Raw genomic sequence first — 18,898 nt, 5'->3', positions numbered from 1 at the left:
TCTGTCTCTCTTCCAAACACAGAGGACACTCACGACTGTCGTGTGAGTATACTTATACCTGCCCACTACATATAGACTTAGCCACCTTCTTCTACTCTGTCCCTCTCCCAAACACACGGACACTCTTGACTGTCGTTTCGAGTATACTTATACCTGCCCACTACATATAGGCATAGCCACCTTCGTCTACTCTGTCCCTCTTCCAACACACAGACAACCATGACTGTCGTGTGAGTATACTTATACCTGCCCACTACATATAGACATAGCCACCTTCCTCTACTCTGGTCTCTCTCCCAAACACACAGACACTCATGACTGTCGTGTGAGTATTCTTATACCTGCCCACTACATATAGACATAGCCACCTTCGTCTACTCTTTCCCTCTCCCAAACACAGAGACCCTCATGACTGTCGTGTGAGTATACTTATACCTGCCCACTACATATAGACATAGCCACCCTTCGTCTACTCTGTTCTCTTCCAAACACAGAGACACTCATGACTGTCGTGTGAGTATACTTATACCTGCCCACTACATATAGACATAGCCACCTTCGTCTACTCTGTTCTCTTCCAAACACAGAGACACTCATGACTGTCGTGTGAGTATACTTATACCTGCCCACTACATATAGACATAGCCACCTTCGTCTACTCTGTCCCTCTCCCAAACACACAGACACTCATGACTCTCGTTTCCCACTACATATAGACATAGCCACCTTCGTCTACTCTGTCCCTCTCCCAAACACACAGACACTCATGACTGTCGTGTGAGTATACTTATACCTGCCCACTAATGCAGACATAGCCACCTTCGTCTACTCTGTCCCTCTCCCAAACACACAGACACTCATGGACTGTCGTGTGAGTATACTTATACCTGCCCACTACATATAGACATAGCCACCTTCGTCTACTCTGTCCCTCTTCCAAACACAGAGACACTCATGACTGTCGTGTGAGTATACTTATACCTGCCCACTACATAAAGACATAGCCACCTTCGTCTACTCTGTCCCTCTTCCAAACACAGAGACCACTCATGACTGTCGTGTGAGTATACTTATACCTGCTCACTACATATAGGACATAGCCACCTTCGTCTACTCTGTCCATCTACCAAACACACAGACACTCATGACTGTCGTGTGAGTATACTTATACCTGCCCACTACATATAGACATAGCCACCTTCCTCTATTCTGTCCCTCTCCCAAACACAGAGACACTCATGACTGTCGTGTGAGTATACTAATAACTGCCCACTACATCTAGACATAGCCACCTTCGTCTATTTTGTCCCTCTCCCAAACACACAGACACTCATGGCTGTCGTGTGAGTATACTTATACCTGCCCACTACATATAGACATAGCCACCTTCGTCTACTCTGTCCCTCTTCCAAACACAGATACACTCATGACTGTCGTGTGAGTATACTTATACCTGCCCACTACATATAGACATAGCCACCTTTCGTCTACTCTGTCCCTCTTCCAAACACACAGACACTCATGATTGTCGTGTGAGTATACTTATACCTACCCACTACATTTATACATAGCCACCTTCGTCTAATCTGTCCCGCTCCCAAACACACAGACACTCATGACTGTCCAGTGAGAATACTTATACCTGCCCACTACATATAGACATAGCCACCTTCGTATACTATGTCTCTCTTCCAAACACAGAGACACTCACGACTGTCGTGTGAGTATACTTATACTGCCCACTACATATAGACTTAGCCACCTTCTTCTACTCTGTCCCTCTCCCAAACACACGGACACTCTTGACTGTCGTTTCGAGTGTACTTATACCTGCCCCCACTACATATAGGCATAGCCACCTTCGTCTACTCTGTCCCTCTTCCAAACACACAGGACACTCATGACTGTCGTGTGAGTATACTTATACATGCCCACTACATATAGACATAGCCACCTTCGTCTACTCTGTCCCTCTCCAAACACACAGACACTCATGACTGTCATGTGAGTATACTTATACCTGCCCACTACATGTAGACATAGCCACCTTCGTCTATTCTGTCCCCTCTCCCAAACACACAGACACTCATGACTGTCGTGTGAGTATACTTATACCTGCCCACTACATATAGACATAGCCAACTTCGTCTACTCTGGCCCTCTTCCAAACACAGAGACACTCATGACTGTCGTGTGAGTATACATTTACCTGCCCACTACAGAAAGACAGCCACCTTCGTCTACTCTGTCCCTCTTCCAAACACAGAGACACTCATGACTGTCGTGTGAGTATACTTATACCTGCCCACTACATATAGACATAGCCACCTTCGTCTACTCTGTCCCTTTACAAACACACGGACACTCTTGACTGTCGTTTGACTATACTTATACCTGTCCACTACATATAGACATAGCCACCTTCTACTATTCTGTCCCTATCCCAAACACACAGACACTCATGACTGTCGTGTGAGTATACTAATAACTGTCCACTACATCTAGACATAGCCACCTTCGTCTATTCTGTCCCTCTCCAAACACACAGACACTCATGGCTGTCGTGTGAGTTTACTTATACCTGCCCACTACATATAGACATAGCCACCTTCGTCTACTCTGTCCCTCTTCCAAACACAGAGACACTCATGACTGTCGTGTGAGTATACTTATACCTGCCCACTACATATAGACATAGCCACCTTCGTCTACTCTGTCCCTCTCTCAAACACACAGACACTCATGATTGTCGTGTGAGTCTACTTTTACCTGCCCACTACATATAGATATAGCCACCTTCGTCTAATTTGTCCCTCTCCCAAACACACAGACACTCATGACTGTCCAGTGAGAATACTTATACCTGCCCACTACATATAGACATAGCCACCTTCGTCTACTCTGTCCCTCTTCCAAACACAGAGACACTTACGACTGTCGTGTGAGTATACTTATACCTGCCCACTACATATAGACTTAGCCACCTTCGTCTACTCTGTCCCTCTCCCAAACACACAGACACTCATGACTGTCATGTGAGTATACTTATACCTGCCCACTACATGTAGACATAGCCACCTTCGTCTATTCTGTCCCTCTCCCAAACACACAGACACTCATGACTGTCGTGTGAGTATACTTATACCTGCCCACTACATATAGACATAGCCAACTTCGTCTACTCTGGCCCTCTTCCAAACACAGAGACACTCATGACTGTCGTGTGAGTATACATTTACCTGCCCACTACAGAAAGACAGCCACCTTCGTCTACTCTGTCCCTCTTCCAAACACAGAGACACTCATGACTGTCGTGTGAGTATACTTATACCTGCCCACTACATATAGACATAGCCACCTTCGTCTACTCTGTCCCTTTACAAACACACGGACACTCTTGACTGTCGTTTGACTATACTTATACCTGCCCACTACATATAGACATAGCCACCTTCTACTATTCTGTCCCTATCCCAAACACACAGACACTCATGACTGTCGTGTGAGTATACTAATAACTGTCCACTACATCTAGACATAGCCACCTTCGTCTATTCTGTCCCTCTCCCAAACACACAGACACTCATGGCTGTCGTGTGAGTTTACTTATACCTGCCCACTACATATAGACATAGCCACCTTCGTCTACTCTGTCCCTCTTCCAAACACAGAGACACTCATGACTGTCGTGTGAGTATACTTATACCTGCCCACTACATATAGACATAGCCACCTTCGTCTACTCTGTCCCTCTCTCAAACACACAGACACTCATGATTGTCGTGTGAGTCTACTTTTACCTGCCCACTACATATAGATATAGCCACCTTCGTCTAATTTGTCCCTCTCCCAAACACACAGACACTCATGACTGTCCAGTGAGAATACTTATACCTGCCCACTACATATAGACATAGCCACCTTCGTCTACTCTGTCCCTCTTCCAAACACAGAGACACTTACGACTGTCGTGTGAGTATACTTATACCTGCCCACTACATATAGACTTAGCCACCTTCGTCTACTCTGTCCCTCTCCCAAACACACGGACACTCTTGACTGTCGTTTGAGTATACTTATACCTGCCCACTATATATAGACATAGCCACCTTCGTCTACTCTGTCCCTCTTCCAAACTCAGAGACACTCATGACTGTTGTGTGAGTATACTTATACCTGCCCATTAGATATAGACATAGCCACCTTCGTCTACTATGTCCCTCTCCCAAACACACAGACACTCGTGTGAGTATAATTATACCTGCCCACTACCAATAGACTTAGCCACCTTTGTCTGCTCTGTCCCTCTCCCTAACACGCAGACACTCATGACTGTCGGGTGAGTATTTTTATACCTGCCCACAACCAATAGACTTAGCCACCTTCGTCTACTATGTCCCTCTCCCAGACACACAGACACTCATGACTGTCGTGTGAGTATACTTATACCTGCCCTCTACATATAGAATATAGCCACCTTCGTCTACTATATCCATCTCCCAAATACACAAACATTCATGACTGTCGTGTGAGCATACTTATACCTGCCCACTACATATAGACATAGCCACCTTTGTCCACTCTGTCCCTCTCCCAAACACATGACTGTCGTGTGAGTATGCCTATACCCGCCGACCACATATGGACATAGCCACCTTCGTCTTTTATGTCCCTCTCCCAAATACACGGACACTCTTGACTGTCGTTTGAGTATACTTATACCTGCCCACTACATATAGACATAGCCACCTTCGTCTACTCTGTCCCTCTTCCAAACTCAGAGACACTCATGACTGTCGTGTGAGTATACTTATACCTGCCCATTTGATATAGACATAGCCACCTTCGTCTACTATGTCCCTCTCCCAAACACACAGACACTCGTGTGAGTATACTTATACCTGCCCACTACCAATAGACTTAGCCACCTTCGTCTGCTCTGTCCCTCTCCCTAACACGCAGACACTCATGACTGTCGGGTGAGTATTTTTATACCTGCCCACAACCAATAGACTTAGCCACCTTCGTCTACTATGTCCCTCTCCCAAACACACAGACACTTTTGACTGTCGTGTGAGTATACTTATACCTGCCCTCTACATATAGAATATAGCCACCTTCGTCTACTATATCCATCTCCCAAATACACAAACATTCATGACTGTCGTGTGAGCATACTTATACCTGCCCACTACATATAGACATAGCCACCTTTGTCCACTCTGTCCCTCTCCCAAACACATGACTGTCGTGTGAGTATGCTTATACCCGCCGACTACATATGGACATAGCCACCTTCGTCTACTATGTCCCTCTCCCCAACGCACAGACACTCATCACTGTCGTTTGAGTATACTTAATAAGCACGGTGTTCATGGCCCACGTGCTCTTCATGATAAACTCGGCTTGTGTGACGTTATCAAGGTCCTGCAGAGCAGACGTTTAAACTGGTTTGGATATGTTGAGCGCGCTCCCTTCGATTCATGCATCAAAGTTGCCAGTGATATGAGGATCTCATCCATCAAAAGACGTAGGAGACCAAAAAGACTTGGTTACCTCTGTGCGAGTAATTATATGAAAGGTTTATGCATTAACAACACTGACCCTCATAACCGTTTACCATGGCGAGCTGCAGTTCGATAATACCTGGTACTGCCAACCCCATCTAATGTGATAGAGAGAGTACCATAATTAAAAGTTAGATATGAAGATGATGATATGATTTAGTTGATGCAAGGGGCCATGGCTATGTGGTGTTTAAGAAGGAACTAGTCGGGTTTAGACGATTTATCCACAAGGGAATGGACCGATATACGAGCAGATCAGCTATTCACAGAGAACCGCTGTTGTGACCCTGGTTAAGATATACATGCAGCTTTTTTGGCTCGCGAGTTTTGATTTTCCATATTATGAATTTCCATATTGACAGTTGCGGTTAGCCAGTAAGAAAAGTATCTTTTTTGATCAATATTTTTTTCAGTTAAAGAATCTGAATGATGTAAAAGGTTTTAAAACTGTTTTTTTTTTCAAAACGAGTGAAAACCTTGTAAAACGTCTCAAAAGGTAAGTTGCAATATTTTTGGTCATTTAAGTGGTCAAGTTGACTGATTGTGGCAACAAATTGGAATGAAGAAATAAGCTTGTGTATGTGTGTGTTAGGCTGGTGCTATCGCTGTTCAACTCAGTGGCTTGGCCTGTGTTTTGCTCGCGTGCCTTGGCTGCCTACAGGCGAACCAACGAACTCTCCCAGAGACCCTCTCTCTCCACCCAACTGTTCCTCCTCAACTGCTTCAATGCCGCCTTCTGTGGACTGTGTGGTCTCATCAGAGTCTACAATCTGCCCATATGGACAGCAGCCGGCAAAGTGGCGGTTGCAGTGGGAACGAAAGACGACGTGCAACCTGATATAGGTATGAAAGATGATATGTTTGGCTTCGCTCTAGTGTTTATGAATGTATTGAAAGCGCTGAAAGAGGTGGTGATTTTTTCAAGGGTAAGTTTTAAAATTTGATCCATTGAAGTTTGTTTTTCGCGGTTTTGCTTTTGATTTTTGTTCAAATTCATTTGTCAAAATGAAGGAAGTTTTTGTTCTCGAATTAACAAAAGTTTAATAAGAGCAAAAAGCGGGAATTATTTCTGGTTTCAAAAATGGATTTAAGTTCTTGGATTTCGAGCGGAAATACATAAATTTCCCAATGATCCTGTTTTCTCAACTGGGGTTGAATTGATCTTCAGAATTCAAAGAGCTTTAGCGCAATATGTTTTCTTCGGAAGAGCTTTTACAATTTTTTTAATCTACTTGAATTCATTGACATTTTTCCGAGTGTTGGCTTATGTTTGTATTTTGAGGTGAACTTTGCAATTTCATTTATTGGAAAACTCTGTCCTTTACGAATCTTTCATATGGTAGATGTTTTGCACGCTTTTCTTAAAACGTATTATTACTGGATCAAATAGTAGAGGAAGAAAATATTTTACTGCGCCAACATCGGATGGTATTCTCAAGATGAAGGGACCCAATGATGGAAAAGTTTTAACTAATCAGAATCGTTAGTCCTTCCTATTTGCTGAAAATTTTTGTTTTCCAGGTTTTAATGTGGTAAGTTTTTTTCCAATATCTGACTTCGATTTCGCAATTTTTGAAAAACTCGTCTATCTATTTATTTTCCAATCGGTCAATATTAATTTGTATGGCCGAGATTTTTTTCGTTTGCTTCGAGATAAGATTACAAAATTTAGTCCCTCCATCATGAGTGACGCCCACCACCATCTTATATATTAAATGAAAGCCTTAATGCGCTATATACCAAACGTTTAATGTTTTCTATCGATCACAACGTATGAGAAATCACTCTCTAGCGAGAATTTGCTAGAAGTTTTTCTCAATCCGAAATCTGGATAAGAAGCAAGTTAAGATGTTTGTTTAGGTCAAGGTCAAATGTCTAGACAGTTAGTCTTGAAGTTCTGAGAAACAGCTTCGATTTAAGATATTTTATCTGATATATTTAATGAGTCTTGATGCGCTATGGACGTAACGTTTTAACTTTTCTATCGAGCACAACGTATAAGGAATCACTATCGGGCACAACGTATAAGAACTCACTCTCTAGCGAGAATTTTCCAGAAGTTTTTTTTCAATCTGGATAAATAGCAAGTTAAGATGTTTTTTTTAGGTCAAATGTATTAACAGTTAGTCTTGAAGTTCTGATAAACATCTTCAATTTAGATATTTGAATTAGTTACGCCAAATTTTGTTTCCGTTTAGCTTCCGAAAAATGTCTTTTTGTGATCTTAATTATCAAATGAAAGTCGGAATGCGCTATGGACGCAAGGCTTAAGTGAACATATGAAATGAAAGTCCTAATGCGCTATGGACCTAACGTTTCAACTTTTCGCATATCAAACACTGCGCATAAGAAATCTTTCTATCGCGAGAATTTTCTAGAAGTTTTTTTCAATCCAAAATCTGTATAAATAGCAAGTTAAGATATTTGGTTAGGTCAAATGTCTAGACAGTTAGTCGTGAAGTTCTGATAAATACCTTCAATTTAGAATCTTATCTTATAATAAATTAAAGTCTTAATGCGCTATGGACGTAACTTTTTAATATTTCTATCGGGCACAACGTATAGGAAATCATTATCAAGCACAACCTATAAGAAAACACTCTGTAGCCAGAATTTTCTTGAAGTTTTTTTTTCAATCCAAAATCTGGATAAATAGAAAGTTAAGATGTTTGCTTGGATCAAATATCTAAACAATTAGTCTTGAAGTTCTGATAAACTTTTTCAATTTAGACATTCGAATTACTGACGCCAAATTTTGCTTCCGTTTAGCTTCCGAGAAATGATTTTGTGATCGTAAATATTAATTGAAAGTCGGAATGCGCTCTGGACTCAATGTTCAACTGAACATATCAATTGAAAGTTTTAATGCGCTATGGACGTAACGTTTTAATTTTTCTATCGAGCACTATACGTAAAACAAATTACTCTCTAGCGAGAATTTTCTAGAAGTCTTTTTCAATCCGAAATCTGGATAAATAGCAAATTAAGATATTTGCTTAGGTCAAATGTCTAAGCAGCTAGTCTTGAAGTTCTGATAAACATTTTCAATTTAGATATTTGAATTATTTACGCCAAAGTTTGCTTCCGTTAAGCTTCCGAGAAGTGAATTTTTGTGATCTTATACATTAAATAAAAGTCGGAATGCGCAATGGACGCAATGTTTAACTGAACACAATGCTTAGCATTTATTAGGAGACAATTTTAAAAAAGACTCCCGAGCGTAACATTGAAGAATCTTTCTATCGCGAGATTTTTCTAGAAGTCTTTTTCAATCCAAAATCTGTATAAATAGCAAGTTAAGATATTTGGTTAGGTCAAATGTCTAAACAGTTAGTCTTGAAGTTCTGTGAACATTTTCAATTTAGATATTTGAATTATTGACGCCAAAGTTTGCTTCCGTTTAGTTTCCGAGAAATGACTTTTTGTGATCTTATTCATTAAATGAAAGTCGGAATGCGCTATGGACTCAATGTTTAACTGAACATATTAAATGAAATTCTTAATGCGCTATGGACTTAACATTTTAACGTTTCTATGGAGCACTACGCATAAGAAATCACTCTCTAACAAAAATTTGCTAGAAGTTTTTCTCAATCCGAAATCTGGATAAGAAGCAAGTTAAGATGTTTGTTTAGGTCAAATGTCTAAACAGTTAGTCTTGAAGTTCTGTGAACATTTTCAATTTAGATATTTGAATTATTGACGCCAAAGTTTGCTTCCGTTTAGCTTCCGAGAAATGACTTTTTGTGATCTTATATTTTAAATGAAAATCGGAATGCGCTATGGACGCAAGGTTTAAGTGAACACAATGCTTAGGAATTATTAGGAGACAATATTAAAAAGGACTATCGAGCGTAAGCTTTAAGAATCTGTCAGAGCAACCATCTGAGGTTGATCAACTCGATCGAACTGCAAGTATAGACAGCACCTGCTCAATTTCTGTCCAAAAGTTCTCGTTTACAGATTCTTTTCAGTCTGGAATGACTCACTTAAAACCAGCAACCTCCGTGCTAAAAAAAAAAGGTTTGCGAACCAGTTCGGTCTATGAATTCAACGGAATTGTTTCAACGTTTTATGCTTGAAAGGCTTGCCTCAAAAATCTTACGGTTATCGCGAACGGATTCAGTCTATGAAATAACTTGTAATCGTATATCTTGGAACAATGCGCTATGAAAGTCTTAATGCGCTATGGATGTATTGTTTTAACTTTTCTATCGAGCACAACGTGTAAGAAATCAGTATCGAGTACAACGCATAACAAATCTCTCTCTAGTGAGAATTTTCTAGAAGTTTTTTCAATCCAAAATCTGGATAAATAGAAAGTTAAGATGTTTGCTTGGATCAAATATCTAAACAATTAGTCTTGAAGTTCTGATAAACTTTTTCAATTTAGACATTCGAATTACTGACGCCAAATTTTGCTTCCGTTTAGCTTCCGAGAAATGACTTTTTGTGATCGTCTATATTAATTGAAAGTCGGAATGCGCTCTGGACTCAATGTTCAACTGAACATATCAATTGAAAGTTTTAATGCGCTTTGGACGTAACGTTTTAACTTTTCTATCGAGCACTATACGTAAAACAAATTACTCTCTAGCGAGAATTTTCTAGAAGTCTTTTTCAATCCGAAATCTGGATAAATAGCAAATTAAGATTTTTGCTTAGGTCAAATGTCTAAGCAGCTAGTCTTGAAGTGCTGATAAACATTTTCAATTTAGATATTTGAATTATTGACGCCAAAGTTTGCTTCCGTTAAGCTTCCGAGAAGTGAATTTTTGTGATCTTATACATTAAATAAAAGTCGGAATGCGCAATGGACGCAATATTTAACTGAACACAATGCTTAGCATTTATTAGGAGACAATTTTAAAAAAGACTCTCGAGCGTAACGTTGAAGAATCTTTCTATCGCGAGAATTTTCTAGAAGTTTTTTTCAATCCAAAATCTGTATAAATAGCAAGTTAAGATATTTGGTTAGGTCAAATGTCTAAACAGTTAGTCTTGAAGTTCTGTGAACATTTTCAATTTAGATATTTGAATTATTGACGCCAAAGTTTGCTTCCGTTTAGTTTCCGAGAAATGACTTTTTGTGATCTTATTTATTAAATGAAAGTCGGAATGCGCTATGGACTCAATGTTTAACTGAACATATTAAATGAAAGTCTTAATGCGCTATGGACTTAACATTTTAACGTTTCTATGGAGCACTACGCATAAGAAATCACTCTCTAACAAAAATTTGCTAGAAGTTTTTCTCAATCCGAAATCTGGATAAGAAGCAAGTTAAGATGTTTGTTTAGGTCAAATGTCTAAACAGTTAGTCTTGAAGTTCTGTGAACATTTTCAATTTAGATATTTGAATTATTGACGCCAAAGTTTGCTTCCGTTTAGCTTCCGAGAAATGACTTTTTGTGATCTTATATTTTAAATGAAAATCGGAATGCGCTATGGACGCAAGGTTTAAGTGAACACAATGCTTAGGAATTATTAGGAGACAATATTAAAAAGGACTATCGAGCGTAAGCTTTAAGAATCTTTCAGAGCAACCATCTGAGGTTGATCAACTCGATCGAACTGCAAGTCTAGACAGCACCTGCTCAATTTCTGTCCAAAAGTTCTCGTTTACAGATTCTTTTCAGTCTGGAACGAATCACTTAAAACCAGCAACCTCCGTGCTAAAAAAAAAGGTTTGCTAACCAGTTCGGTCTATGAATTCAACGGAATTGTTTCAACGTTTTATGCTTGAAAGGCTTGCCTCAAAAATCTTAAAGTTATCGCGAACGGATTCAGTCTATGAAATAACTTGTAATCGTATATCTTGGAACAATGCGCTATGAAAGTATTAATGCGCTATGGATGTATTGTTTTAACTTTTCTATCGAGCACAACGTGTAAGAAATCAGTATCGAGTACAACGCATAACAAATCTCTCTCTAGTGAGAATTTTCTAGAAGTTTTTTCAATCCAGAATCTGGATAAATAGCAAGTTAAGATGTTTGCTTAGGTCAAATATCTAAACAAATAGTCTTGAAGTTCTGATAAACGTTTTCATTTTAAATATTTGAATTATCGACGCCAAAGTTTGCTTCCGTTTAGCTTCCGAAAAATGAATTTTTGTGGTCTTATTTTTTAAATGAAAGTCGGAATGCGCTATGGACTCAAGGTTTAACTGAACATATTAAATGAAAGTCTTAATGCGCTATGGACTTAACATTTTAACTTTTCTATGGAGCACTACGCATAAGAAATCACTCTCTAACAAGAATTTGCTAGAAGTTTTTCTCAATCCGAAATCTGGAAAAGAAGCAAGTTAAGATGTTTGCTTAGGTCAAATGTCTAAACAGTTAGTCTTGAAGTTCTGTGAACTATTTCAATTTAGATATTTGAATTATTGACGCCAAAGTTTGCTTCCGTTTAGCTTCCGAGAAATGACTTTTTGTGATCTTAAATTTTAAATGAAAATCGGAATGCGCTATGGACGCAAGGTTTAAGTGAACACAATGCTTAGGAATTATTAGGAGACAATATTAAAAAGGACTATTGAGCGTAACCTTTAAGAATCTTTCAGAGCAACCATCTGAGGACGATCAATTCGATATCGAACTGCAAGTCTAGACAGCACATGCTCAATTTCTGTCTAAAAGTTCGCGTTTACAGATTCATTTCAGTCTGGAACGAATCACTTAAAAACAGCAACCTCCGTGCTAAGAAAAAGATTTGCGAACCAGTTCGATCTATGAATTAAACGGAATTGATTCAACGTTTTATGCTTGAAAGGCTTGCCTCAAAAAACTTGAGGTTAGCGCAAACCGATTCAGTCTATGAGATAACTTGTAATCGTATATTTGGAACAATGCGCTATGAAAGTCTTAATGCGCTATGGATGTATTGTTTTAACTTTTCTATCGAGCACAACGTGTAAGAAATCAGTATCGAGTACAACGCATAACAAATCACTCTCTAGTGAGAATTTTCTAGAAGTTTTTTCAATCCAGAATCTGGATAAATAGCAAGTTAAGATATTTGCTTAGGTCAAATATCTATACAGTTAGTCTTGAAGTTCTGATAAACTTTTTCATTTTAGATATTTGACTTATTGACGCCAAAGTTTGCTTCCGTTTAGCTTCTGAGAAGTGACTTTTTGTGATCTTATACATTAAATAAAAGTCGGAATGCGCAATGGACGCAATGTTTAACTGAACACAATGCTTAGCAGTTATTAGGAGAAAATTTTAAAAGGTTATCGAGCGTAACGCTTAGGAATCATTCAGAGCTGAAACTTTTCTAATGTTTTATCGCTTGATTAGCCTCCATATAAAATCCTTAAATTGCAACATCTGACTTGCTTCATAAACATTGAGTTATTTCAAAGTTTCATAGCTTGAATAGTTTGCTTAAAAATACTTCAATTTTCCTGGAACCGATTCGTTCTATGAAACCTTAAGTTTTTTAAACCGATTTACGATAAGGCTTAACCTGAGTTTGTTCAAAATTTCTTTGCTCTGCTTCTTTGATCAGAACAATAACTATTTTTTTGAGAGCCAATTGATTATTAGATGCGGGCTTGCTAATCGTATGCAAATAAATCAAATTTTAAATCAATAAAGAGCATCAACAAATGTGAACAGAAAGGAAACATAAAAACATTTCTCTCCTTCAGCTCTAATTCCATAGACAACAGAAGTGAAAAGAAATGAAAAGTAAAAATAATTTTATCCTTAAGCTCTAATTTCATAGACGACAAAAGTGAAAAGAAAGGAAACATAAAAATGTTTCTCTCCTTAAGCTCTAATTTCATAGACGTGCTCAAACGTTGAGCTAAGTGAGAATATGTGAAGGTTTTTTTGCGATGCCCACGGGAAGCTTGTCTGTCTAAATTGACGTCTGAGTCAAAATTTTATTATGTGTCAAAGAACATAGTGAAAACACTTATATAGGCCCTGATGATTACTTTTGTTTCTTTTTTAGGAAAACAAAAATTGTTCACGCTCAAATTTGATTTCATTTCTTTTTGGTTTGATTATTGATTTCTTTCTGCTTACAATTGCGACCAGCTTGGTGTGTTATTACGAACCTTCTTTTTTAAACCTAACTCGCAAGTGTTCAATTATTTGGAAATTTCACTGTATAATTCACTGTAATTTTAATCTTTAGGTCGAAGCTTTTAATCTCAGAGGTAAACAAATTTTTGCAGAGGTAGACTTCGCCTCAGGGTTGAATTTTGATTTCTTTTCAAGTTCAGCTCATTTCTTTTGTTTAATTATTGGACAGCAAAATGTCACGAAAAACGTGAAATATTTCTAGTTTCGAATGTGGATTTAGCTTTTAGATTTACCAGCAGAATAAAAAATGAAAACCCAATTTTTTGATAAAAAATGAAAACCCAAAAAAAGTCGCAAACATAAATTGTTCTTGAAATTCGAAGAGCTTTAAGGGCATATTTTTTCTTTGACGTTCAAAAATTGATTTTTTTAAAGTCACTAGTTGCTTGTTTTCCTGCGTTAATTGACCCTTTTCCAACTGTGTTTTTTTTTTCAAGTATTAAAGATGTAATTTTTGGATCTAGAACTGGATAAAGCGAGCCAAACTTAAATTCTCGTTAACCTGGTTGCTGCAACACGTTGCACTTGTTAACAGCAGTTTGAAAAATATATTTAGCTTTAATTGATTGCTTAAAAAAGTCAACCACAATTTTTTGATTCTCTAAGCTCGCTCAGATTACGGCTCTAAAACGGAAACAGACGAAAAAATGTGTTTAAATTGTTTGTGAAGATGAACTGAGGAGTTTATATTTAGGTGGCTACTGGTACTTGGCCTGGCTTCTAGTCAGTCTGGCCGACCTGGCTGTGTACAAGTTCCACATCCCAGAGAGTCTTATCCCTCCCAAATCCAGATCCTCCTGGCTGTGGGACATCTTCCACAGCCACACTATACACCATGTACTAGCACTAGGCTCACATCTCTGTCATCTGGAGGCACTGGAAACTGGTGAGTGGTTGCTATACTTACTAGAATATTCGTTAACCAACACCAAAATCAAATATAGAAACATGCATGCTTCGTAGGTCAAATTGGTTCCAAGTTTCGATTAGACTATATTAGGAGCCGAATTTTCCTTTGAGAATGCAAAAAACACGCTTGCTATCTTATGTTTGTTTTGTTGTTCATTTTTGGGAGACAACTGTAGTCTTACAATTAAGGCACTCTTGTGGAACCAGATCTAAACTGAATTATATTATTGGTCATTATTATGATATTTTATCTCTATAAAATATTGAATACTAACCAATCATACTCCATCAACTAACACAACCCACTTATTTCTAAGTGCTGAAACTACTTGTAGTTTCAGCACCAGAGCAATTTGAATTAAACTTAGAGTATAGTTGCCTTCTCCAGAGAGACCGACTCGCATAAACCAGTATACACAAGATCCATTGAGACTAGGAGATGTAAGAGTAAGATTAAGATTGGTATTAGACTAAGAAGTTAAGACTTAACCAGACAAGACCTTAACCATCTTAGATTAGAATCATTAACCAAGACATTAGATTAGAAATAGATAAATATAACATTACAAAAATGTTATTTGACAAAAATTTAGTAGAAATGTCTCTACGACTCAAATAGATCACCGCCAATTTTCCGAACGATACGAGAAATACCTGGTATTGGAAGAAGACCTCGGACAAGGCACAACATACGATTAGGAAGAAACCTGCCAATCGATTTCGTGATCGTACGACACAAGCCAGATCAGACTTTTATATTTAGAGTACTTCCAGCAGTAAGTTTAAATTTTCATTTACAGACATAAAAATCTTGAAGAAAAATCTTCAATAACCCTCATGGCGCTAAACCTAATAAATATACAATAACGACTGATAAAATTTACACTAGTCGTTCTCCTCCAAAATCTGCAGTAATTTAAAAACTTCTTGAATGAAAATATTTATTGAATTTAAAAATACAAAAATAAGTTAGTATAAAACAAAATTGTTAGTTTTATTAATTTATATAAATCATCTTTTCATCCCAGCTTCATCACCTAAAACTAAACAGCAAACTTCAAATATTAACATCATCAAAACTAAAACCTTAACCCTTTCTTAATTTAAACCTTTACTTAAAAATTATCAAGGCCTATCCTTGTTTTCACTTGGGTTCATCTCATTAAAAATTACCAGATCATCAAGGCTTCCCTTAGATCTTTAAAATAATTTAAATTAAATCTAAGTTTCTGATCATCAAGGCTCATCCTTGGATCAAATAGAACATTTTTGCTCTCCCCTCCCAAATTTAATTAGTGTCTAACGACCTTAAACGTCGATTCACTACCCAACCCTTATTGACGACCCAGGATTAATAGAATTTTTTCAAAAGAACTAACCATTCTAATTAGGATAAACATTGAAGAACTTCGGTGACTCATCCTGCACTTGATTCTTTCCCTCTTAAAGGACCCTGGCTAAAACTTAGTGAGTCATAAAATAGTATCTAACGAACTACTTCCGTTCTTATTATACCTGAACCTTGTGGATTGATTTACTATTCTCTAACCCTTGATCACAAATCACAACCCCTAAATAAGATTAGATAAGTCTATCTTAACTTCGAATTATTCACGAGAAAGTAAAAATCATTCTCACGAATCGATATCTGCTTTTCTCCCCAACCCGACAATTTATGCCCCAAGTTAAGCTAACCACAAAAAAATCGTAAGAACTAACAGTTTAAGAAACTAGAAATCACTAATCGCAATTTGGATACGTCATTATAAAACCTTATGTCAAGAGACAATTTAGGAAACAAACAAACATTTGGATTACACAACTGTATAATTAATGACGAAAGATACGACCTCGTAATCACATCACATAGGCAAACAGTAGGATATATAAGAACAAAAAGACAAACACTTAGAAAGAAAATTATAAACAAACAAAAACAAATAATTAGAAAACGATTTTCAAAACGAAGAAACGGAGTCTCAGAATCAGAAACCAGCAATATACAAAAACTCCACAATTTAAAAAACTCAATAAATAAAAATCATCAAATTGACGATCAAATATATTTTTCTGACTCAGAAACCACGTCACCAGCATCAATAAAAGGAAAACAGAGAAAAAATAAGTCCTACACAAACAAACCAATACGTCTGTATAATTGGTATTAACCAATAAGACACATTGAAAATCACACAATTACAGTTTTAAAACACAGAAATGATTCGAAATGACGAAAACCTCGAATAAAACTCCATACTCCCATTTTTTGATAAACCCACTAGCTGATGCTCGAGGACAGGTACAATTATGCCAGAGTTTAATCGTAAATTTATTTGGAAAAGGAGATAGACCATGCACAAAAGATTTTCCCGATGTGAAAATCAAACGGCAAATCCTTGACCACTATCTCAAGGATATATGCAAAATCACATCATTTTATGGAATATTCACAATCGAAATAACTTCACCAAACCCAAATCACATAAGGTATCAAGTACAAACAGACGATATAGATGAAGAATTCTCAAAAGTTTTTACAGAGTACATAAAGAATATACAACACCAAAACTCACAAAGAGCAAATTCGATATTCACAAACGATGTATTCTCAATTATTTATAGCTATCTATCTATACTAGAATTGAAAAAACCACAAGGCGATTCACCAATTCAATTCGACACACAACTGTAAGACAGGAAATAAATATCAAAATTTTCAAATACGATATGTGAAACTTTCACCAATAATGATGTATCACAAAACGTTATACCAGACCTACAAAAAATCTTAGCATGGTTCATAATTGACTATTTTTCCCACATCATTGACCTCATATCACTAGCAAGAAAAAGTGTGCGGCAAGTTCATTTCAGCAGCACTTCGCGATACACAAGCCTACGACTCATACCTTAACAAATTCAATCATTTTTCATTAACCTTTCATTTCCTAACACCAAAAAAACGTGATTTGCACTGTTCACACGACATCATGTTCCGCACTGAACAAACACATACATACACTTACTATAAAATTATCCAAAACCACAATACGACTAACACACCATCACAAAACGAACATCACTGTTTTCAATTTAACTCCAAATACACTTCACCATTCTTTCTAAACTTCACATATTGCATCTAAGATACTAACATGCAAGGAATCATCTGAACTACGACCCCATCAGACAAATGTATATATTCTGCCCACTAACAGCGTTGATGAATCCCGCCCACTAATTGTCCCACAGGAATATATACAGCCCGTCAAAATCCCGATCCTAGAATAAATCCTTAACATTGAGTATAATCACGAACTTTATAAACTCATTCAAAACACACCGTATGAATTCTCACCCAGCACTGAAGAGCACAATATCATTAACGCACTCGAATTGCTTTGGCCACTTTTTCAAACTAAATACATCACTCGCTTATTAGCTAAACCTCTAACATCATCAGATATCATCCACGACGTTTTTCATCATGTATTGTTCGCTGATGATTAGGTAGGTATGAATCAAAAAATTTATACTAATAAATTAGAACGAAAACTAGCCTTTCTTTGTAAAGGTTTCACTTTTTTATTCTTCATCGAACAAATCATCTAAAAAAAAAGAAAAAACAAATAAAAAATTGAAAACTTCTTTTAGAAATTTGTAATTCATATTGACAGATTGCAAATATATTTTTAAAAAAGCAGTAAAAATCACCCCCAAACAGCAGTAATTTGATAAAAATCCCTCAATGCAGTAAAATAATTTTTAACAAGCAGTAAATTTATAAATTCAACCTCCCAAAAGCCGTAAAATTGATATTTCAATGTAGTAAATTATTAAAAAATTGTAGATAAATTCAAAGTAGTACCAGCCTTTTAAAAGACGCTTCTTTATGATTTAAAATCATTCACTCGCCCACAACTCTTTCCACATATCTCAAAGGCATATGTAGTATTACATCACAACATGGAATATACACAATAGAAATCAGTTCACCAAACTCATTTCACGACAGAGATCTTATTCAAACTAATGACTCAAGGCGATTCACAAACTCAAAAATCTTGACATACAACCGTACGCCAGGAAGTACATATATTTTCAAAATTTTTAAATGCAACCAGTGAAAATCCAACTAGTAATGAAATAACACAATATGTTCAGCATGATCGATTATTTTGTTCATTATATTGATCTTATGATCGATTATATTGATCTTATAGCACTAGCAAGAAAAACAAAACGCAGATGATGAAAATAAATAAGCACAACAAACAGAATTTGCTTGGGACCCCGAATCTCATGAATCATTTTTTAATA

General features: G+C 37.2%; 1 protein-coding gene across 1 annotated transcript in view; it reads left to right on the top strand.

Moving 5' to 3' along the window:
• LOC134852972 (membrane progestin receptor alpha-like) overlaps nt 1-18,898 on the top strand; it is an 82,114-nt gene that overhangs the window by 41,940 nt on the left and 21,276 nt on the right. The window contains exon 4 of the mRNA XM_063868863.1: nt 6,160-6,410. Within this exon, the coding sequence (XP_063724933.1) occupies nt 6,160-6,410 (251 nt within the window). The remainder of the gene's footprint in view (nt 1-6,159; nt 6,411-18,898) is intronic.

This window comes from Symsagittifera roscoffensis, chromosome 8, assembly GCF_963678635.1.
Source record: "Symsagittifera roscoffensis chromosome 8, txSymRosc1.1, whole genome shotgun sequence".
Lineage (NCBI taxonomy): Eukaryota > Metazoa > Xenacoelomorpha > Acoela > Convolutidae > Symsagittifera > Symsagittifera roscoffensis.
Note: the sequence above shows the minus strand (reverse complement) of the source record. Positions and strands in the feature narration are given on the sequence as shown.